Raw genomic sequence first — 19463 nt, 5'->3', positions numbered from 1 at the left:
TTTCATAACAGCATTTGATCAGATGTGCAAAACCAACTGAGTTATGCCCATTCTCACCCAGGAATGTTTTCAGCCACTACAAAGCTGAAGAGGCCAAATAATCAACTCACTCAATACAGGTTAAATGTTAAAGTTCGGATATTTACTATATTATATTCAGAGTTCTAAAACAAGGTGGAGAATCCACTAAGTTTAAATTAACATGTTCCAGCATTACTTTAAATCCATGCTTAACAATTAATGATGTGTAATTTAAATGAAATTTAAAACTTTCAATCGTCTTAACATATAAATACCAGATTGGAAAGTTGCTTGATTTTAAACAATCAAAGCCATTTAAAGATGATAAATATTTGTGGTCCTAATGTCAACTTGAATCACTATTTTTCATTTCATTCACGCTCACCAATGGGTAAACCTTTTATCCACTCACACTTCTAATGCCATCAGGTTCAACTTCCCAAATTCTATCTAATTTCACTCTATTGACATTCAAGCTAGTTGGAAAGCTTAGTCATTGATGACACATCCAAAAGTCCTCACCTCCCCTTGCCATCTTCCAGATTTTTTATAGACTTTAGAAGACTTGTCCCTATTTAAAAATCTCCCTTCCCGAGCCCACATCCAATCCCTCATCTTTCACTCTTAATTTTGACCTACTGTACACCCAGCTCTGCTTAAGCAGTTTTAATAATACTGACCTTGCCTTCTGAAATTCTGTTACTAAACTAATCATGCGACTACATTCAAAAAAGTATAGAATCTAATTCTTTGGTTATATCAATTCTCTTAACTCATGCTTGCTAAATCAATCAGCACACCACTAACTTCCCTCTGTACTTCTGTAAAGCATTTAGGGATGTGTTGCTATGATGATGGCACAAGTGCAAACTGCTGCTGATACAGAGAATCGTCTTACCTGTGGGGGAGACTGACGATGTGGAGGGGAACTCAATTCCCAGCCAGGTGCACTCTGATTTTCTTTCTGCTTCACATTATAAATCTCCCGCAGTGAAGAGACTTGCCATCGGGAGCCCACTGGAAGCTAAAAAGAAGTTTGATTTCTTTCACAACTGTGACATGACCTGTTTTTTAGCATCATAATAATGGTTACCATCGGGTAATTCTCTGACAGAGCTAATTGTTGGTTTTTAACCTTGCCAATTATTTTCTACCTTTCCAAACAGAAGAATGCTCACCTATACAATATGATGGGAAACTTACAAGTTAAAATGTTAACATTACAGGCAGTCTCCAGGTTGCAAATGAGTTCCATTCTCAAGTGTATTTGCAAGTCGATTTCATATGCAAGTTGGAACACAATGCAGGTCAATGTAAAATAACGATTCGCAAGTTAAAGGAAACTGTAAGTCAGATCTTTAATATTAATACAGCCCTATATGGGATCACATTCTTAAGTTCAAGCATTCGTAAGTCTAACATGGATGAATCAAGAACTCCCTGTATATAATTTCTAATAAACACTTTAAGATACAATACAGAAAGAGGCCATTCAGCTTATTGCCTTTGTCAGCTCTTTGAAAGAGATATCTAATTATACCATTCCCTTACCATTTCCCAATAGCCCTTCAAATCTTCCTTCAGTACGCATTCAAACTCCCTTCTGAAAGAATATCAAGTCCCAACACCCTTCCCAGCAACACTTTCTAAAGGCTAACTGTCTTCCTGGTGTCATCTGATTGTGCCAATTATTACAAAAAGCCCTTTACAATTCTGAATATGTCTGTGACAGGTCTCTAACTTTTTCTGTTTCAAGGAAAACAATTCCAGCATCTCTAGTCTTTGCAGCTCCTCTTGAGGTCCTCATTAATGATACCAGTCTTCAAGCCATACAATTCATTCCACCTGATAAAGTAAAAAAGAAGACACTGGATTTGTTCGGGCAAGATCTCATCAGTAATACTGAAGACTTGTGTTCCAGAGCTATGTCGAGAGTGTGGTGCTGGAAAAGCAGAGCAGGTCAGGCAGCATCTGAGGAGCAGGAGATTCAATGTTACAGGCAAGAGCCGTTCATCAGGAATTAGGCCTTTTGAGCTGAGGGGCGGTGAGATAAATGGGAGTGGGATGGGTCTGGTGGGGGTGGGGGAGAAGGTAGCTGAGAGTGCGATAAATAGATGTAGGTGAGGGTAATGATGATAGATTGGAGAGGAGGGTGGAGCGGGTTGGTGGGAAGGAAGATGGACAGGTAGGACAGGTCATGAGGGTGGTGCTGAGTTGGAAGTTTGGAACTGGGATAAGGTGGGCAGGAGTGGAAATGAGGAAACTTGTGGAGTCCACATTGATGCCATGAACTATGCCCCTAGTCAAGCTGCTCTACTACAGGTCTAGCACTGGCACTTAATGGACAATCTGCAAAATTGACCATGAAGATTAACCCACAAAAAACAGGAGAAATCAGTCCTCTTGCAATCATCAGAAAAACAATGCAAGTTGCACTGGTATCATCATCAAGTGAACACTTTCTCAGCAACGACCTGTTCGCAATGCTCAGTTTGAATTCAGCCAGGGCCACTCTGCTCCAGATGTCATTGCAGACCTGATAAAAACATGTATAAAAGAACTGAATTCCAAAGAGTTGAGAACAACTGCACTTGACATCACAGCATCACTTGACCAAGCGCAGAATTAAGGAGTCCAGCAAAATTGAAGTCAAAGGAAATGGGGAGTAAACCTTCACTGGCTCGAATTATACACAGTACAATAGAAAATGGTCTTGCTTGTTGGTGGTCATTCAGTCCCAAGACATCAGTGCATAAATTCATCAGTGTAGTAGCCTAGGCTCAACCACCTGCAGCTGTTTCATCAACCCATCATAAATATCAAAAGTGGACATGTTCATTGGTGACTGCACAACATTCACAACTCTATAAATACTGAAGCAGCTTGTGTCTCTTTGCAACAAGACCTGAACAATATCGAGGCTGATAAGTGGCAAGTAACATCCGTATCTCAAGTGCCAGGCAGTGACCATCTCTCAAAACTGGAGAATCTAACCATCTGACTTGAGAGTGATGATTTCCCTCGTCAATATCCTGAGATGTACCATTAACTGAAGAACTGAACTAGAGGAATCATATAAATACTATGGCTACAAGAGCAGCTTAGAGGCTAGGAATTCGACAATAAGTAAATCAGGCAGGAACAGGATACTGATTAAGGATGATCAGCCATGATCATATTGAATGGTGGTGCAGGCTCAAAGGGCAGAATGGCTTACTCCTGCACCTATTGTCTATTGTCTATTGTCTATTGCTAGGAATCCCCAAGGCCTGTCCAGGTTTACAAGTCACAAATCTGGACTGTGATAGAACATTATTCGTCTGAAAAACTAAAACACGAACAACATGCGAGAAATTTGACACCACCTGAGATAAAGAAGCCCATTCACTACTTTCATTATTCATTTATTACCACCAGCACAGTGGTACCAGGGCGTGTGATCTACAACTCCACAGCTGCAACTCTCCAAGGTTTCTGAAAATGGCATCATCCAAATCAGTAGCCTCTACCACTTAGTAGAACATAGGATGTGTGCTTGGGAATTACCTTTTTAACTATTCATTCGCGAGACTTGGACATCACTGGTAGGCCAGGATTTATTCCCGATCGATTGTTGCCCTTGAGAAGGTGATAATGAGCTCCCATCTTGAAGTGCAGCAGCCCACATGCTTCCAGGATTTTTACTGGCTACAGTGAAAAAAGTGATATATTTCTAAGCCAGGATGATGTGTAACTTGGAGGGGAACCTGCAGATGGTGGTCTTCCCATATATCTGCTGTTCTTGTCCTTCGGGATAGAAATGGTCATGCATTTAGAAGGTGTTGTCAGAGAATCTTTAGTAAGTGCCTCCAATGCATCTTGCAGATAGTACACACTGCTGTTTCTAAGCATTGGTGGTGGAAGGACTGGATGCTTGTGGATTTGGTGTCGAACAGTGAGCTGCTTTGTCGTGGATGGTGTCAAGCTTTTTGAGTGTTGTTGGACTGCACTCATCCAGGCAAGTAGAGTGCATTCCATTACACTCTTGTTGTGTGCCTTATAGATGACGGCTAGACTTTGGGGACTCAGGAGATCAGGTACTTGCTGCAATATTCCTAGCCTCTAACCTGGAGTACTGGAGCACATTTTCAGTATTATTACCAGAAAGCTGTCAGTGCTCATATCCTTTGCAGCATCCATTTCTTCCAACCATTTCTTGTAGCCCTGTGTTTGTGTGGGGAGTCTACTTGAGTTTCTGGTCAATGGCAACTGTTGATACTGAAGGATTCAGGGATGATGACAACATTGAATCTCAAGGAGTGATGATCAGATTGTCTCTCACTGGGGGTGGTCATTGCCTAGCATTTGTGTGGCACAAATGTTAACTTGTCTCTTGTCAGCTCAGAGATGCTTCAGGATCTGGAGGAGCCATGAATGGTGCTGGACATTGCGCAATCATCAGTGAACATCCCCACTTCTGACCTGATGATGGAGGAAAGGTCATTGATGAAGCATCTCAAGATGGTTAGGCCTAGAACACTATTCTGAGGAACTCCTGAAGAGATGTCCTGCAGCTGAGATGACTGACCTCCAGCAACCACGACCATCTTCCTTTGTGCCACGGACAAGTCTAACCACTGGTGAGTTTGCCCCCGATATCCCTTGATTCCAGTTTTGCTAGGGCTCCATGATATCATACTCAGTCAAATGCAGCTTTGATGTAAGGGCTATCACTCAACTCATCTCTGGAATTCATGTTTGTCCATGTTTGAACCAAGGCTGTAATGAGGTCAGGAGCTGACTAGCTCTGGCAAAACCCAAATTGGATGTCACTGAGCAGGTTACTACTGAGCAGGTGCTGCTTGATAGCACTGTTATGATACCTTCCAACACTTTACTGATGACCGAGAGTAGACTGATGGGGCAGTAATTTGCTTGGTTGGATTTGTCGTGCTTTTTGTGTACAGAACATACTTGGGCAATTTTCTGCACTGTTGGGAAATTGAACTGAAGACCTTGACTAGGGGAACAGCATGTTTTCACTACTATTGACAAAAGGTTGTCAGGGCTCGTATCCTTTGCAGCATCCAGTTCTTCCGACAGTTTATTGATATCATGTGGAGTGAATCGAATTGGCTGAAGACTGGTATCTCTAGTGCTGGAGAACCACTGGAGGAGACTGAGATGGATCAAAGACTTCTGGCTGAAGATTGCAGCAAATGCCACCGCTTGGAAACTCCCCTCCAATTGGTTGCACCCAGACCACATGTAGTGCAACTTTTCAAGAAGACAGTTCAGCACCATCCACACAAGTGAAATTAATCATAAGTATTATATGCTGGCCTTCCACACAATGCTCAGCAGAATAAAAATAAAGTTCTCACATTTCTCATAGAAGATCCTGGACTAACACTGAATGGATTCTTCTATGGCAATAAAGAGGGCATTAAATTAATTGGGGGAAGGGGGTCTAGGACAGGAAAAATGTAGGCTTGCAAAGCAAGAGGACATGACAGCATTAAAAGGTAGTTATTTGGATAGTGATACCCAGAGTAGGACAGGAAGAGACACAGTATACAAATTGAGGAAAACAACAATAGTATGGGGCAAAGGAGAAAATAATGATTAAAAAGGCAACGTTAGCTCTTTACTTGAATGCACTAGTATTTGTAAGAACATAAATTAAATAATGGCATAAATCCAGGTCAATGTATACATTTTATAGCCAATGTAAGGACAAGAAAATCAAAGCTGGGAACTAAATATTTAGGAATATATAACTTTTTTCAAAAGAACAGGGAGGAAGGAAAGAGTGGTGAGGTAGTATTATTGGTACAGTATGGAGTCAGTCCAAATGATCTGCAATAGAAACACACAATCCTTTTGGTGGAGGTTACAAATAAAAAAGGAAAGAAGTAGCAGACATATACAGGCCCCTAACACTAGCTCTACAGTGGGATCGAGAATAATGAGGGTATATAACAAAAGTAGTACTTATTCATGGAGGATTTTAATCTCCTTGTAGATTGGGATAGTCAGATTCACAGAAGAAGCCACGAGGAAGAACTCACAGAGGGTATTCAGGACAGTTTCCCAGAACCTGTGGATCCAACCAGGACTTAGGCTAATTGGATCAGGTGATGTGTAATTAAACAGGTTTAGTAAATGATATCACAGCAAAAGATCCCTGGGACAAAGTGACCACAACATATGGGTGTGGTGAAGGCCAATAATTTTGTCTTTTTACCATTGTTTCCACCCTTAACCTTATTTAGCATAGAATTTAACATTCAGTTTGATGGGAGAAATTCGAGTAAAACACAAGTGTGCTTATTTTTTTTAAAAACCGGTAATTACAAAGGAATGACAGCAGAGCTGGCAGCAAGGGACTAGGAAAGAGTTTAGCACTAAAGACAATTGAGGAACAAATGTCACACATTGAAGGAAATAGTTCACTGCTCACAGTAAAGACACATTCCAGTGGAAAAATAAAATTCTAAGAAGGGAATAAGCTTATTATATAATTATAGAATCCCTACTGTGTGAAAGCAGGCCATTTGGCCCATCGAGTCCATGTTGATCCTCCAAAGAGCATCCCTCCCAGACCCACCCCTATCCCTGTCACCCTGCATTTCCTACGGCTAACCCACCGAGCCTGCATGTTCAGGACATTATTGGACAATTTAGCTCAGCCACTCCACCCAACTTGCACAGCTTTGGACTATGGGGAAAAAAAACAAACACTGGAGAAAACCCATCCAGACACAGGGAGAATATGCAAACAGATAGTTGCCAGAGGATGGAATCAAACTCAGGTCCCTGGCACTGTGAGGCACCATGCCACACATGGGTTATAGGTTCCACACCATAACTATTGTTAACCAGGGAAGCTAAGGATGGCATCAAATTGAAAGAAAAAACTTACAAGATGGTGAAGATCAGTGATAAGCCAGAGGATAGAGAAGTTTTCTTTCAAAACACCAACAAAAGGATGACCAGAAAAAGCAAAGAGGAAGAAGATAAACTCTTGAAGGGCAAACTTGCAAGTAATATCAGACAAACAGAAAAAGCTTCTTTAAATACATGAAACTGAAAAAGATAAACTAAAGTGAACACAGTTCCCTTAGTGGGTGAGGCTAAAGAACCAGGAAATGGCAGAGATGTTGAGTGAATACTTTGCATCAGTATTCGTAAGAAAAGACAATAATAGTATTCCAAACTTACTCAATAATTAAGGGACAAAAGGAGAGATAACAAATACAATAACTATCAGTAATGAAAAGGTGGTAGGAAACGAATGGAGCTAAAGACCAATACATCCCCTGGACCTAACTGGATGCATCTCAGGATAATAAACACAGTCGCTACAGAGATATACAGATAGTAGTCCTCCAACAATGCTTAAAATCTGGAGAAGTCCCAGAGCATTGGAAAAATGCTAATGTAATAAATTTATTGGAAAAGGGAAGCAGACAAGACTCAAATAACTACAGACTAGTTATTAGGGAAAATATTAGAGCCTACTAAAAGCAATGAAATAGCAAAGCATTTAGAAACACTTAAATTATCAAGGAGAGTCAGCATGGCTTCATGAAATGGAAATAATGCCTAACAAAAAAACAATTTTTTGAGGAGGTATCAAACAAGATTGATAAAGGGGCCTTGACTGCTTTCAGAGGTAGCAAATCCTATAGACTCAATTCTCAGGGTGAAGAAATTTCTCATCTCAGTGCTAAAGGCTTACCCTTACTCTTAGACTGACACAAAGAGATTGAGGAGGGATATAGACAGGAGAAAGTGAGGACTGCAGATGGTGGAGATCAGAGTAGAGAGTGCGGTGCTGAAAAAGTATAGTAAGTCAGACAGCATCCGAGGACCAGGAGAATCAACGTTTCGGACAGAAGCCCTTTATAAGGAAACTGATGAAGGGGATACAAACAGGTAAAGCGCATGGGCAAAAAAAATCGGTGAAAGAAACACAACATGAGGTTTTGTACTTTGACAGGAAAAATAGACAAGCTCAATATTATTTAAAGGGACAAAAACTGCGGAAAGCTACAGAACAGAGGCATTTATAAGTCCTCATCTATGAATCACAGAAAGCCAGCATCTAAGTTCAGCATGTAATAGAGAGGGCAAATGGCCAAGGCCAAATTGAGGGAGGTTTTGCTAAAATTATACTAAGCACTTAGCCAGACAACAATTGGAATACTGTGAACAGTTTTGGCCCCTTACCCAAGTAAAGATATATTAGAATTAGAGGCAGTCTAGAGAAGATTCATTAGGCTGATACCAGGTATGGAGGGACAAAAACAGAAATTGCTGGAAAACCTCAGTAGGTCCAGCAACATCTGTGGAGAGATATCAGTTAATTTTTTGGGTCCAGTGACCCTTCATCAGAATTGATGGTAGCAAGGAAAAAGTTGATTTTTATGCAAAAGATAGGGTGAAGGGATAAGGAGCAAATAATAAGTGGTGGAGGTAGAGCCCAAAGAGAGAGAAGAACAGTTGGACAGATAAAGGAGTGGATAATTATAAGCCCAGGAGGATGAATAGCTGACGGGGACAATTAGTCGTTAACAATGGGCTGTGTGTAATTTGGAGATACCATAACCAGGTATGGAGGGGCTGATTTGTGAGGACAGGTTGAGTAGGTTGTGCCTGTGCACCTTGAAATTTAGAATAATGAAAGGTACCTTTATTGAAAATAATCAGATGCTTAGGGTTGGAGCAGAAAAGTCATTTCCCCATGTGACAGAGTCTAGGACCAGAGGACATAATCTTAGACTAAGGAGTTGCACATTTAAACCAGGAATGAGGAGAAATTTCTTGTCTCAGGAGGAAAATAAAGCTGTGGAATTCTTTGCTACAGAGGGCTGTCAAGGTCTGATCATTAAGCACAGTCCTAAGTACAAGTATGTTGCTTGCTTTTGCTGAGATACACAGAGGTTGTATTCTACATAACTGAAAAGCATTTGATGAATTAACAAAACCTTTTCTACGTGCCTGATATCTATCAGTTTTGATGGAAGAAAATGTGTCAGCAAGGTCAGCCTCCTTGTTCTTTGGTAAAGAGTGATACAGCTCCCTTTCATCCAGCCTCCAATAAGAAAGTCCTAAAATTTAAAAAAAACTAAAGTTAACAAAGGCGCAAGTTTTCAAAGAATACCTGACTTAAAGATGTAAGTATTAGAAAATAAAGTAAGAAATTATATGGAGATTCTTGAACTTCCAAGAATACATTTTTAAATCACAGAGAAACACCTAGATCTTCGCCTCTTTTTTTAGAATCATACAACATAGAATAGGCCTTTCAGCCACCATGCCTATGCCGACCAACAAACACTGAACTACATTAATTCCATTTACCCGCACTTGATCCATTCTATACTTTGGCATTTTAAATGTTTGACCAGATGCTTATCAAATGTTGTGACAGTACCTGCCTCCACCATCTTCTCAGACAGTGCATTACAAAATCTACAACCCTCTGAGCGAAAAAATGTTTCCTTCAGATCTCCTCTAAACAGTTTACTCTTCACCTTAAGCTTATGCCCTGTAGTCTTAAAATACATCTCCCAAGGGAGGAAAAGATCTACCCTGTTGATGACCTTCCCCCACCCTCCTCCCTGACCTATCACCTCCATCCCCACCCCCATTCACCTATTGTACTCTATGCTACTTTCTCCCCACCTCCATCCTCCTCTCATTTATCTCTCCACCTTGCAGGCACTCTGCCTCTATTCCTGATGAAGGACTTTTGCCCGAAATGTCGATTTTCATGCTCCTCGGATGCTGCCTGAACTGCTGTGCTTTTCCAGCACCACTCTAATCTAGAATCAGTGAAGATTAAGCAAATATTTACCTGAAACATCAGATACCACAGAATTTGGACTGCTAGAAGGTCTGCTGAGGTAGAAGGAGTTGTGAGATGAGCCTGCAGATAGCAAATGAACCTAAAATTTAAAGAAACAATTTAAGTGTAAAACACTTTAATCTACAAAACTTATTGGAAAAAAGTAATCTTAAATTGCTTAATAACTATTCTTTCAACTGCTTCTCAGACTACAGGTGCTACTGCTTGAATTGCCCATCCACATGTGCCCAGAGATATCAGTGATGGGCCTTTCTGAACTCTTGTGGTCCTGTGACAGTGTTAGCTGGAAATTGACAAGTTTGATGAAATTTTTCATTGTGTATTTGAATTATATAATTAATAAACATGATTAATTTTTTGAAAAATTTCATTAAGGATTTCAAAAAATCAATTAAACTTACTTGGATTAGAAACATTCCTACTTCTATAATATGGTAGTGCAGTGGATGTTGTCTACACAGATTTTAGTAAGGTATTTGACAAGTACCAATACGGCAGACTGGTCAAAAAAATAAAAGTCCATGGGATATAATCTATTGTTTCGAATTGGAATCAAAGTTAGCTTTGAAACAGAAAACAGAGGGTATTGTTCAATGGTTGCCCTTTTGAATGGAAGCTGTTTTAAATGGTGTTCTGCAGGCCTCAGTGTTGATACACCTACTGTATGTTTTACATATTAACGAATTGGACTTGAACATTAGGGGCCATGATTGGGAAATTTGATGTAAGCTCCAAAGTTGATAGATTGGTGGAATGAGCAGGAAAGTGGCAAATGGAGTTCAACTCTGATAAGTGGGAGGTCAAACGGTAAAAAGAAATACGCAATAAATGGGTCTACAGTGAAATGAGTAGATGAAGTGAGAAATCTTGGTGTGCAAGTGCACTTGTCTCTAAACATAGCAGTACAAGTTGATAATTTTGTAAGAAAGGCATGTGGATTGCTCAGCTTTATTGGCAGAAATACAGAATACAAAAGTAGGGATAATAATAGAAACTATGTAAGACACTGGTGAAGTCACAACTGGGAGTGTTGTGTAGAATTACAGGAAGGAGATAATTGCTCTGAAGAGATGCAGAGAATATTTACGAGAATGTTGCCAGGACTGGAGGATTGTAGCTACAAGGAAAGACCGGAGAGACTAGGGTTGTTTTCTTTAGAACAGAAAAGCTTGAAGGGGTGACATGATTGAGGCATGCAAAATGGAGGGATAGAGATAGAGTTGACGTAGCAACCTGTTTCTGCTGGCAGAGAGTTCAAAAATGGGGAGTCACAGATTCAAGTTAAGTAACAAAAGGATTAAAAGGAGACGTGAGGAAAATCCGTTTTTACGCAAAGGATAGTGGATATTTGGAATCAGCTTCCTGAGTTGATGGTGGAGACAAATGGCAATTCAAGTTTACATAAAACACAAGAGATATTGATAGCTCTTGTAAAATCTAGCTAACCGTTGCTTTGAACAGTTTATGAAGTACCAAATACAATTAAAACTTCACCACACACAACAATTGAATTTTAACTGACAAGTTTCCTCCATTAAATTTATTTCAAAAATTCTGTTTAAAGCACAGGGCAAGTTCTCCAAGACAGACTTGTATCAGAGAAGAATGAGTTTCAAGGTACTATATACACAGTTTCATGGCATCAGAAACTAACAGATAGCTTAATTTCAAAAATGCTCTGAGAATTTAATTACAACCTGCAGTACACAATGCTGTATCAAAGCAGCAATGACTCTGATGAATCTCCATGTTGATCAGCTAACTCTCCAAACATGAAGTGAAATGGCAACAAAAGAAAGCAATTAAGATTTAGTCTGTTAAATGGTATTAAAAGCATAGGATTTGGTCTGTTGGGATGTAAATTTATAGAACGTTATAGAACAGAAAAAGCAACATTAATTATAATCAAATTAAAAACTTTAAGGCAATTGTCTACTATAAAAGGTATAAATAAATTATGGATGCAGATTTCATAAATATACAGAAAAATCTCTCAGAAGAACAATTTTAAATGCAAATTAACAACATTGATACTTACATCTTCTGGTGTTTCAGTTTCCTGGGGATGCCCACATCCCTGTGGTTGCATTCTCTTCAATCCAGCTGAATTTACAAATTTTGATTTGTGATGCTTCTGTCTAACTTTCTGTGCCCATGATGTCAACCTTTAAAACGTGAAAATTAAATGCCATCAGATATACTCATGTAAACTGGGTTAAGCTAACTAACTGCCCACAAAACTGGCTCCCTGCTTTCTTATATTTTCACCATTGTCAAGATAGAAGTAGTGGGCCTATCTCAATGCAAAAATCTCTGGGGTTAAGTTCCACTTGATGGCCAAGTTCATAACACAGTCACACGGCTAGAATATAAACTCATAAATCTATTCAATAAAAGTCAATTATAGGTGGCAAGACAAAAAATTCTTGATTAGCTACATGATGTAAAGAAGTTGGAGCCTCTAGTATTATTATCCCTAGCCCCAGGCTATCAGGGGAAATTCATCATGTATATCTGATGAATCCTGATCCAATCAGGGTTCTAGCAGTGTTGGGGTGGGCGATTTTCCCAGCAATGCTGAAGAGGATAATCATGATTATTAAGCGCAGCTCCAATCTGAACATTCTTGTCCAAGAATTTCATCAGGTGACTGAAACATCACAGCATTGATGTTTCAAGCATCAAAGAAAGCTGATCATCTGCAAATAATGTTTTTTTTTTAATTTGGGAAATAAAAATAGAACATTAGCTGAAGTAATCAGACATGTTATGTTAACTGCAAGCCTCATATCCAGCAGTGGCAGTGAAGAGTTTTTCCAGATTGGGTGAAAATATAGTCATGCTCTTCCGGGATCAGATCTTGGACAACTGTTGTTCTCGAGTTGTGTTAATGACTTTGCCTATATATCCAAGGCTCAGTTTCAAAACGTGTAGGTAGTAAAAAAATTGAAACAGTTATAAATACTGAGGAGAGTTCACAACTTCAAGAGAACATGGATGGACTGTTGTAATGAACAGCCATATGGCTGCTAAACCTATGCAGACAAATGTGAATTGATAAGAAGAATAAGCATCAGCAGTAAACTAAAATTATAAAGGGGGTCAAGAAACATACATATAGGAGGCTATACATGCACAAATTGTTGAAAATGACATGGTTGCTTAAAGTCATTAAAAGTGCACGGAGATCCTAGATTACATAAAATGAGGCACTGAGTAAAAGAGTAAGGAAGGCATTATTAGCCTTTGTAACAAACTGCTATCACCTCAACTGGGGTACCATGTCAATTCTGAGTACCATACATTGGAAGGATGGGCAAGAAATTATGAAAATTGTTGCAGGGATGAGGGTCTTCAATTAAGAGTGCAGGTTCCCTACTTAACAGCACTGTGGGTATACCGAAGCACCAAAGACTGCAGCAGTTCAAGAAGGTAGCTCATCATCACCTTCGTGGGCAATTAGAAAGGGCAATAAATGCATGCCCACAGCCCACAAATAAATAAATTGTAAGAGTCATTTGAACCTTTAAACCCTTCATCAGGAATGTCAGGCTTATGTCCGAAACATCGACTCGCCTGCTCCTTGGATGCAGCTTGAGCTGCTGTGCTTTTCCAACACCACACTTTTTGACAAGTGCGTATAAAGCCCTAAAAAGCTAATTAATAGACCTGCTTATTAAAAGTCATTGTACCCTGTTAAAAATAACACATTATATGCTGTCTTCTAAAAGATTTATCATCATCAGTGTTTAACTGTACAAAGTGAAATTTATTGGAGAGGAAGTTAATTTAAAGTATTAGTTCTTCTTGGCAGTACTTGGACCTCAGTTGCTCATAATTTATGTTAATGATTTAGATAGGGAACTAAATGTAATATCTCCAAGTTAGCAGACAACATAAAGCTTTCAGATTATTATCTGAATGGCAATCGATTGGAAAAGGGCAAGGAGGGGGTAAAAGATGCAACAAGACCTGCTGACCCGTCGTCTTACTAACTTGATTGAATTTTTCAAGAAAGCGACGAAGGTGATTGAACCAGGTAGACTAGTGGATGTTGTTTATATGGATTTTAGAACGGCTTTCAACAAGATCCCTCATGGTAGGCTCTTCCAGAAAATTAAGCTGTAATTTCCTTCTTGGCAATTCGGTATGGGCAATAAATGCTGGCCGAGCCAGTGATGCCATCAACCTATGAATGAATGAATTTAAAAAATGCATAGGAACCATGGTGAATTGGTGTGTGGATTCAGAATTGACTTGCCCATAGAAAACAAAGGGTAGTGGTAGAAAGGTGTTTTTCAGGCTGAAGGTCCATGACTAGTGAGGTCTGTACTGGGATATCTATTGTTTGTGATATATATAAATAACTTGGATGAAACTTTATGTGGGTCGGTGAATAAGTTTGCAGATAATACAAAGACCAGTGGAGTTGTGGATAGTGTATAAGGTTGTCAAAGGATACAGCCGGGTATAGATCAGTTGCTGATACTAGTGGAGAAATGGCAGATAAAGTTTAATCTGGATAAGTGTGTGGTGCTGAAATTTGTGACGTCAAGTGGTCAGGAAAAGTATACAGTTAATGGCAGGACTCTGAATAGCATTGATATACAGAGAGATCTTAGGGTTCAAGTCAACAGCTCCCTAAAAGTGGCCACACAAGTAGATAGAGTGGTAAAGAGGGACGTGGCATGCTTGCCTTCATTGATCGGGGATTGAGTATGAAAGCCAGGATTCAATGTTGCAGCTTTAGAGTACTGTGTTCAATTCTGGTCACTATGTTACAGGAAGGATGTGGAGAGGATGTAGAAGAGGTTTGCCAAGATACTGCCTAGATTTGAGAGTATTAGCTATAATGAGAGGCTAGGAAAAGTCAGGTTGCTTTCTCTGGAGCGGCAGAGACCAAGGGGAGACTTAATAGAAGTCTATAAAATTATGAGATGCATAGATAGGGTTGACGGTCAGAATCTTTTTTCCAGAATTGAAATATCTAATTTTAGGGGGCATGCAATTAAGATAAGAGTTGGAAAGTTCAAAGAAGATGTGAGGGGCAAGTTTTTTTTAAAAACAGAGAGAGTGCAGGAGTCTGGAAGGTGCTGCCAGTGGTGGTGATGGTGACAGATATGATAGTGGAGTTTAAGGGACTTTTAGATAAACACATGAATACACAAGGGAGGGATATGAACCAAAGACAGGCACAAGGGATTAGTTTAATTTGGTGTCATGTTCGGCACAAAATCGTGGGTCGAAGGGCCTGTTCGTGTTCTGTACAGTTAGCCATGTCCTATAAACTCCTCTGTTCACCAGATGCTGAAAGTAAGTTTGCAAGTCCAGCAGTTGGTGAAGAAGGCAAAAGGTATGTTGGCCTTCAGAGTGAGAGGAATTAAATATGGAGTAGGGATGCATTGATGCAATTATAGAGGACGTTAGTGAAACTGCACCTGGAGTATAATGTCTAGTTGTGGTGTCCTTTTCTAAGGATGTTCTGGCTATAAAAGGGATGCAGCGAAAATTTATCAGACGGATTCCTGGGATGGCAGGACTGAAGTATGAAGAGAAATTAGTTCAGTGAGAGCATTTTTTTGACTGGAATTTAGAAGAATGAGGTGGGAACTTCAAAGAAACTTGTAAAATTTTAACATGAGTAGACAGAGTAAAAACAGGAAGGATGCTTCCAATGACTGGGGAGTCCAGAAGCAGGGTCATAACCCAAGGATACAGGTAGGCTATTTAGGAATGAAACAAGCAGAAATGTCTTCACCCAGTCAGTTACGAGCCTGTGGGGAACCCTGCTACCAAAAGCGTTTAAGGTCAAAACATTGAATGCTTTCAAGGCCGAGTTAGATATAGTTTTTGGGGCTAAAGGGATTAAACGATATGGACAGAAAGCAGGAACAGGGTACTGAGTTGGCTGTGACGTTATTGAATGGCAGAGCAGGCTCAAGGACCAAAGAGCCTGTTTCTATTTACCATACTTCCCTTTTTTTAAAAAATCCAAACCTTTGATACATACCCATTAGCCTTATTCTGCTTTCCCGGCAGACTCTCAGGCGCAACTGTCACTTCCAAATTGGATTTATTGCTACTCTCTTCCAGGTTAGTCCTCAGGTCTTGAATTGATTTGCTTGTGACAGAGTACTCATTAGCAGTAGCAAAAGTCACTGACGACTGTCCACTTTCTTTCAGCTGAGGAAAACGGGATAGATAATGCAGCCGAACTGGATCATTTTCCTTCATATTCTGTTTACTGTTTGCAGTATTCAATTTGGAATTATGCACTGTACCAATACCATGAAAATCAGATTGCATGGATGCTGAAAATTTTCCATATTCACTGGTCAGTGGCATATTGTCCTGAAGTTCTTTCCATTCATGATTACATTCATTGCTAGCCATTACCTGTTCTTCTGTTTCACTGCAGTCAGATTGTACATCAAATGATTTTATTTTACATTCCAGTTCCTCAAAGCCATCGCCATTAAGAAAAGTGGATGCAGTTGTATCAGTTACAAGTTTTGAAAAGGATGGTAACCTGGCTGTAGAGTGTCGGAGGCCAATGTCATTTTGCAATTGAATTAGCGCTTTGATTTCATCTTGAATAAGCTGGAAATAACAGAAGAAAAATACAGCAAGAGGTAGCTGCTACATTGAGAATACAATAAGTCACAGTAGTTGCAGAATTCAACTTCCACTTGTCCATTAAACCAAGTTTTTTGATTGCAGTTGCATAATTTATAATTGAGACTTGTCATAGAGGATTGAGGTGGTGCTGGAAAAGCACAGCAGTTCAGGCAGCATTCGAGGAGCAGTAAAATCGACGATTCGGGCAAAAGCCCTTCATCAGGAATACAGGCAGAGAGCCTGAAGGGTGGAGAGATAAGTGAGAGGAGGTTGGGGGTGGGGAGAAAGTAGCATAGAGTACAATAGATGAATGGGGGAGGGGATGAAGGTGATAGGTCGGGGGGGGGAGGGGCAAGTGGATAGCCTGTTTCTATTTATCATGCTTCCCTTTTTTTAAAAAATCCAAACCTTCAATACATACCTATTAGCCTTATTCTGCTTCCCCGGCAGACTCTCAGGCGCAACTGTCATTTCCAAACTGGATTTATTGCTCCTCTCTTCTAGGTTAGTCCTCAGGTCTTGAATTGCTTGTGACAGAGTACTCATTAGCAGTCGCTCCCCCAACCACCACCACCCCGACCTATCACCTTCATCCCCTCCCCCACTCACCTATTGTACTCTATGCTACTTTCTCCCCACCCCCACCCTCCTCTCACTTATCTCTCCACCCTTCAGGCTCTCTGCCTGTATTCCTGATGAAGGGCTTTTGCTCGAAACGTCAATTTTGCTGCTCCTCGGATGCTGCCTGATCTGCTGTGCTTTTCCAGCACCACTCTAATCTAGACTCTGGTTTCCAGCATCTGCAGTCATTGTTTTTACCATAGAGGATTGGAGAAAACTGAATGTTGCAAATAGTATGTTACAATACCACTTTATTTAACTGCATGTATCGACACAATTTCAATACTTTCTAAATCACTCCATAAATTTTTAATTTATAGGTATGCAAAGGAAACATGACTATCCTTCACCCCTGATAGGAAATGTCAATCAGAATGGCTATATTGAATACAGAACCCAGCAGTTAAATGTTTCAACTGGCAATGACTGGATCAGTGCACAATGTTTTTAAGTTTAAACCTAAAGGATGTTACCTCTCTTTATAAACTTTACTACATACTTACAATCCCACTTTCAAACTACATACAGTTTCTAATAATGTCCCAAATTACAGTGGGTGAATGGGTTGCAACAGCAGTATTAAGAAGTGTGTAAGTTATACAAAACACTTAAAAAAATACTCAATTATATTTCCAGCATGTAATATGAGTGAAACAAACATTACTATTACTTCACCACAATAATGGAGGGACGGGGCTCTCAATAAAAATTTGAACTGGTTGTAATCATGTGGGAACACAGAATATTAAAATTGCATTTGTCTTTATCAAGTTAAACCATTGCAACAATTTTGCATGTTCCATGTCCCTCCCTCCCTAATCTACTTCAAGACATCTGTACTTCTACCTCAGCACAGAATATTAATGCACTAGGGCAATGTGAGAGAGACAAAAACAATCTATTCTGATGAGACCATTCATTCTCACTCAGATACTGACATCATCACCATCTCTGGATTATTCAATACAGAATTCTGGTAAAACTGCATTACAATTGGCAAACACAGAAAGTGTTGTCATGAATATCCTGCCTCGCTACACCACACTAAAACTGAGACCTAAGCAGTTAGTACCACAATTGTTTTGTGAAATGTAAAATGACTGTAATGGGAGGATTAAAAATGATACCTTCAAACCAGATCATTAAGGGTTATTACAGATTCATACAGCATGGAAAATCGTTAAGGTTTAATTGGACATGATGATGAGCAATTGAAATAAAGTGGAAAAGTATGTGAAAAACAGGCCTAATGCAAAATTGAACCTGTTTTGACTGAGAGGTGACTATGTGACAATAAACTGACTGTGAGGTCTATCCTGTTGGGCCATCACATGGACCCACTTGGAGACTTTTTCTGTATAATAGAATGTCTGGAAAGTACTGAAACCACAAATGGTAATACAGCACATAATCTTAGATTCAGACTGGTACTAATATCAGGGACTTTGCCCCATTCATTAGACTTCACCTGTAAGACGGCATGAAACTTGATGCCAACTTAACGCATGTGTTACTTGCTATCAGACTTCATCTTGGACCAGGATGGCAAATGGTACCAGGAACCCTGATTTCTCTTGACTGGTTGTCATAAAGCAAGGTCCCCAACAGGCAGAAGGGAAGGACACTCATTTTAATATACATTTATTGCTTTATATATTTATCGTTATACAATGTGTCTGTGTATACATGTATGTGCACAGACATACATGTACACACACACAAAAATATAAATTTATATGCATACACTGCTTAACATATATTTACCACTTTATATATATATCTATCACTTGATATAGAAACATAGAAACACAGAAGATAGGAGCAGGAGGAAGCCATTCGGCCTTTCGAGCCTGCTCCGCTATTTACTACGATCATGGCTGATTGTCCAACTCAACAGCCAAATCCTGTTTTCTCCCTATAACCTTTGATCCCATTTGCCCCAAGTGCTATACCTAGCCACCTCTTGAATACATTTGGTGTTTTGGCATCAATGACTTCCTGTGGTGATGAATTCCAAAGGCTCACCACTCTTTGGATGAAGAAATGTCTCCTCATTTTCATCCTAAATGGTGTACCCAAATCGTCAGACTGTGACCCCTGGTTCTGGATACACTCGCCATCAGGAACATCCTCCCTGCACCTAGTTCTGTTAGAATGTTCTAAGTCTCCATAAGATCCTCCCCAATTCATCTGAATTCCAGCAAAAATAATCCTAACCTAGTCAGTCAATCTCTCCTCATATGTCAGTCCCGCCATCCCTAGAATCTGCCTGGGAAACCTTCGCTCCACTCTCACAAGAGCAAGAGCACCCTTCCTCAGAAAAGGAAATCAAAATTGCACACAATAT

The 19463-nt window shown here is 39.8% G+C and overlaps 1 protein-coding gene across 12 annotated transcripts in view; it reads right to left on the bottom strand.

The window, feature by feature from the left end:
• LOC132827004 (M-phase phosphoprotein 9) overlaps positions 1-19463 on the bottom strand; it is a 107959-nt gene that overhangs the window by 60255 nt on the left and 28241 nt on the right. For all 12 annotated transcript variants that reach the window (XM_060843334.1, XM_060843335.1, XM_060843333.1 and 9 more), the window contains 5 exons: positions 15888-16477; positions 11916-12042; positions 9866-9956; positions 9007-9116; positions 920-1045 (listed from right to left, as the gene is read on the bottom strand). In XM_060843334.1, coding sequence (XP_060699317.1) covers positions 920-1045; positions 9007-9116; positions 9866-9956; positions 11916-12042; positions 15888-16477 — 1044 coding nt within the window. The remainder of the gene's footprint in view (positions 1-919; positions 1046-9006; positions 9117-9865; positions 9957-11915; positions 12043-15887; positions 16478-19463) is intronic.

The sequence above is a fragment of the Hemiscyllium ocellatum genome, chromosome 24 (genome assembly GCF_020745735.1).
Source record: "Hemiscyllium ocellatum isolate sHemOce1 chromosome 24, sHemOce1.pat.X.cur, whole genome shotgun sequence".
Lineage (NCBI taxonomy): Eukaryota > Metazoa > Chordata > Chondrichthyes > Orectolobiformes > Hemiscylliidae > Hemiscyllium > Hemiscyllium ocellatum.
This window is presented reverse-complemented; position numbering and strand designations above follow the sequence as displayed.